The sequence below is a fragment of the Anastrepha obliqua genome, chromosome 3, assembly GCF_027943255.1.
Source record: "Anastrepha obliqua isolate idAnaObli1 chromosome 3, idAnaObli1_1.0, whole genome shotgun sequence".
Classification (NCBI taxonomy): Eukaryota; Metazoa; Arthropoda; class Insecta; order Diptera; family Tephritidae; genus Anastrepha; species Anastrepha obliqua.
Window position 1 is genome coordinate 3,664,210 of NC_072894.1, and position 4,485 is coordinate 3,668,694.

The 4,485-nt window shown below is 39.4% G+C and overlaps 1 protein-coding gene across 1 annotated transcript; it reads left to right on the forward strand.

Annotated features, from left to right (window-relative positions):
- Positions 1–479: 479 nt before the first annotated feature.
- LOC129243036 (uncharacterized) lies at positions 480–898 on the forward strand. The gene is made up of 2 exons (XM_054880088.1): positions 480–543; positions 612–898. Exons 1-2 carry the CDS (start codon positions 499–501, stop codon positions 816–818), a joined length of 252 nt encoding a protein of 83 aa, XP_054736063.1. The 5' UTR covers positions 480–498; the 3' UTR covers positions 819–898.
- The last annotated feature ends 3,587 nt before the right edge of the window (positions 899–4,485 follow it).

Consider the following 4,485-nt stretch of genomic DNA (forward strand, 5'->3'; position numbering starts at 1 on the left):
TATAGTTCGAGGAAGACAGATAAGTTATTGTGTATTGATCATAAATTAAACAAATGCCAGCAACAATTTGGCTGATATAAAATCGTTGACATTTGCGCATCACCAAAAGCCAGTTCGTGTTCGTAACACAGGCAAGTTGCACGTCAACAAATAAAGCAATTAATTAACTATTTTCTATTCAATTACATTAATTACGCGTCGATAACACCTTACGATAGCATTGAAGTCATTAAGTAATAATTTAATAAATATTGAAACGCCTGGAACAATTGAACTTGCATTTGATCCAATTTATCACCGGGCAATGGCTTATTTAATTGTATGTCAAATGGGACATGCAACACCATTCGAACACCGAAATTTAGGATAGCAATCTGGTAGTTTTCTCATGCACATACCCATGCATACATGGATATGTGCACGCGTGTGGTATAAATAGAGCGCAGCGGGTAGGAGACCAAACAGTTCATAAAATCAATTCTTTACTGGCGACTGAATATGAAGCACAACTTGGTTATATTCTGCGTGATCCTGGTGCTAATAGTGAGTATACGGACATAAAAATAATACACCCAAAAAAATATTTTGTTTCTTACGATTCCTATTTTCAGGCTGCCAACTGCGCAAATGCTCAGGGAGGAGGTGGTGGACCAGGCGGTGGGGCGCGCGGGGGTGTTGGTGCAGGGATGAGCATGGGTGCTAGCGTAGGCGGTGGTGCAGGTGGCGGAGGTGCTGGCGGTGAAACTGGGGCTGGATTCAGCGTCGGTGCTGGGGCCGGTGCAAACGGACAAGCCGGTGGCGGTGCAGGTAAGCGCTGAGTGAAAGCTCCACCGGCCAATGCTGATTCGTTTTCTGATAACTACGAATGTAAATGAGAGCACCACAAATAAATCTATAGTTTGAGCAAAGTATTTCATTTGAAGCTAGTTTTCTTTTTGTTGTCTGTTTTAGCAGCATTTTTGTTTTTTTTTTTTTTGTGATTTCAGAAAAATTCGCCAAATCAACAACTACGTTTGGAAATCATTTTAAAAAGTAGGACACAACGCAAGTTAAACTTACAGAGTTTTATGTAGACATACAACTGTTTGAATCCTTACTGTGGGGATAAGTTAAGTAAAAAAATTAGAGGCATGCATGTGGGAAAGTTGGTGCAAAGTTTGACTTACTGGATTTAGTAGTGGTGCCAGTTGGACACACGAAGTGAAGCCAAGTGCTTCTCCAAGTCCTTTCCAAAGCAAAGGAGGCCTTCTTCCTCTGCTACCATCAGCTGGTACCGTATCGAATACTTTCAGAGCGGAGCGTTTGTACCCATTTAGACAGCACGACATCGAACCGCTGGATCTTTATTCGCTGCCCTATGCCTATGTCGTCGTAAGGCTCATACAGCTCATCGTTCCATCGCCTACGATACAGGCCGTCGCCAAAGTGCAAAGATCCAAAAATCTTCCACAGAATCTTTCTCTCAAACACTCCAAGGGCCGCCTCATCGCATAGTATCATCATCCAAGCTTCTGCACCATACGTTAGGAAGGCATGATGAGAGCCCGAGTGTTTTGTTCGTCAAGAGAGGAGTTTACTACTCAATTGCCTATCTAGTCCAAAGTAGCACTTGTTGGCAAGAGAGATTCTGCGTTGGATTTCAAGGCTGGTATTGCTATCGGTGTTAATACTAGTTTCTAGATAAAGGAAGTCTATAACAAATACATTAAAAATATGAATAACATTAAAAATAATTACTTTAACTCTTTCCGGCGCACTGAAAAAAATCGCTAAAAATTAAACACAAAGATTTTTTTATTTCATTTATTCAAGACATTTAATGAAGAAAACGTAAAAAAAAATATTTCGCCTTGCAGGATTTTGTACAAAGATGTGGTACAATTTTTATACCATCGCGCATAGAATGCGAGGATTATTTATGAAACTCATTGAAACAAGTTTTTATTTTGCTGAGGCAAAGTGGCACATTACAAGTTCAGCAGATCCACTGAGTCCTTCTTTGGCGGTTTGTTGTGCTGCAGTACGCACATCTACGTAAGTTTGTTCTGACTGGTTGGTGAGATGACGAGGATCGTAGGCTTGGATCTACGTACGGTTTGTTTTTCTTTATGCGGCCTCTAGCTTGCATTTTATTTTTGGTTCCAAGAGTAGGTGGTGAGGCTGAACTGCATAGTATTGAAATCAAATCAAGTTTGAAGTCCTTAAGGGGTAAGTGGTACCCTATACTTTTAGAAACCATCGCCTTGGCGTTGTTGTACCTTTACAAATTTACTTGGATCATGAAAGTTAGATAAAGCTGTAACCTTCAATCCACTTCATAAAGAGTATACCAGAATCACTAATTTGCCAATCATAGTCGCCCCGTTTTAACTGCTTACCAGGTCTAATATCGGTAGGAAGATATTTTCGATTAGTTCGCACTGTTCCGCAGCCATTTATCAACTGGTTTTTCAGTTCAAGAATCAAGTTGAACGAAGTGAAAAAATTATCGAAAAACACTTTATGGTGTTTCCCCCCAATATCAGTAGTTAAGCCGAGAACGACCCGTTCTACAAGTTTTTTTCGACTAGATCTCCTTTTTTACCCGTATAGGTATATCTCGAACCGATGGACATAACCGGTGCGGTCACACAACATCCAAGTTTTGAACCCTCTTTTTATTGGCTTCTTCGGTATATCAAAGTTGATCTGTAAAATACAAATACCAACGTATCTTAAAAATTACCTTTGAATCTTATCATTGATTGATACTCGCCAGGATTGAAGCACAGTTTGAAGCGTTCTTGCAGCATATCCAAATATGGTTGAACTTTGTAGAGTTTGTTGAATGATGGTGATCCTCTTTTTGGCATTATAGAAGAGTCGTTCAAATGCAAATTGCTTAAAATCCAGTCAAATCTGTTCGGGCATTATTTTGGATATATAGCTATCGTTCAGTTCTGGGCGAAATGACCAGTAATCTCGATAACTAGCCTGATGCTTTATTCCCATAAAAAAGTTGATTCCAATAAATGCATATATTTCTGACACACTTGCTGGAATGTATGACTTACCAGATTGCTGGGCATACAAATTAGTTTGGAATACTATATGCTCAACCACAGCTGGAGTTACAATTGAACTGAAAATTGTCGTGTGATGGCATGCTTTCGATAACATCAGTAGGCCCCTGCATCTCGCCAGCAAATACTACTAACGGTTCCATAGAATTTTGCTTACTCCACTTGGGTGGCCCAAGCAGTTCACGGTTTCTTCTTAAATCAGCTAGTGGAACTTAAGTTCTGCACCGCGCGGTGGTATACTTCTTGTACCAGGAACTTTAAACACTTTCCACACTAAGTATTTTGATTATTTTTATGGCACTGGCTGAGTAATTAATTCATAAACACTTTATTTTATTAAAATTGTAGGAAACCGATGATGCACGTGCTTTTATTTACAAAATATGATAAATTCTGAGTAACACTTTAATACTTCAATATTCCACTCATTTTGCGCATAAAAAACATAAGTACATATTTCTCTCTTTCAAACACTTTTTATATTTTTTTAGAAAATATAAGCTTAAATTTGTAAATTAAGTGCTAAAAGAATTATACCAATGCGCATAAAATGCAGGGAAATGTTTAAATAAGTGGTATAAATTTTATACCAGCGCCCCGGAAAGAGTTAAAACAAAACAAAAATTCCTAAACAAAAATTCCTAAACAAAGTCACACTCGTTACTCGTACAACAAAATGTGTATAAATTTGTACGTTAATGAAAAAAGAAAAATTATTAAAAATTAGGGTGTCGGCAGGTAGGGTCAACCGAGGGGCTTTGACTGTGTGACTACCGCTCAGGTGATACCGGATGCGCGTGGCATCGGCGGCGCCGCTACAAAGCTTAACTCGCAACGTGTGCATTTTGTCATAAATTGCGCTAAAATATAAATCCACGAATTTACGAGCTTCTCCACTTCAATAAAGTGTAAACAAAATGTTAATACAGCGCACGAGCATTCCTCAATTGAATCGTTTCAGTTTCATTGTTTGCATTGAGCTACGGCGACTGATTACTTTCTTCGTTCCTTCGTTACCTCAACGTCCAAACTATGCAAGTATTCATGTATGTGTGTAGTCTGTAGTTCTACACAAATGAAAGAAAACAAAAGCAAAGAATGACAAAAAGACGGTGATTCCATAAAAACCAAAAATCAACGGCTACGGCACATTGCGAAAGATAAGCTCGCGAGCGCAGAGGCGTTTATGGGGCTGTACGAAGTCGAAATGGTATTGATCACGTGCAGGTGGGACAAGCACCAACGTCGGCGCGTCAATCTAAACTCCAATTAATGTCGCCTTAAGCAATAGGCGCGATTTGTTATTTTTGTTTCACATGCGTACAAAAATAGTTCGCAATTTAAGCGCCAACACAAAGCGATAAGCGCGACTGAAAGCAAGTGAAAAACGCCAGTGTGCGTGAGTGAGTGTGTGTGCAGGTGG

What these genes read in the sequence shown, in the direction of transcription:
- LOC129243036 (XM_054880088.1), top strand. Translation starts at nt 499, where the DNA reads ATGAAGCACAACTTGGTTATATTCTGCGTGATCCTGGTGCTAATA. An exon ending in GCGTGATCCTGGTGCTAATA is followed by an intron (nt 544 to 611) that starts GTGAGTATACGG and finishes TCCTATTTTCAG; the next exon opens with GCTGCCAACTGCGCAAATGC.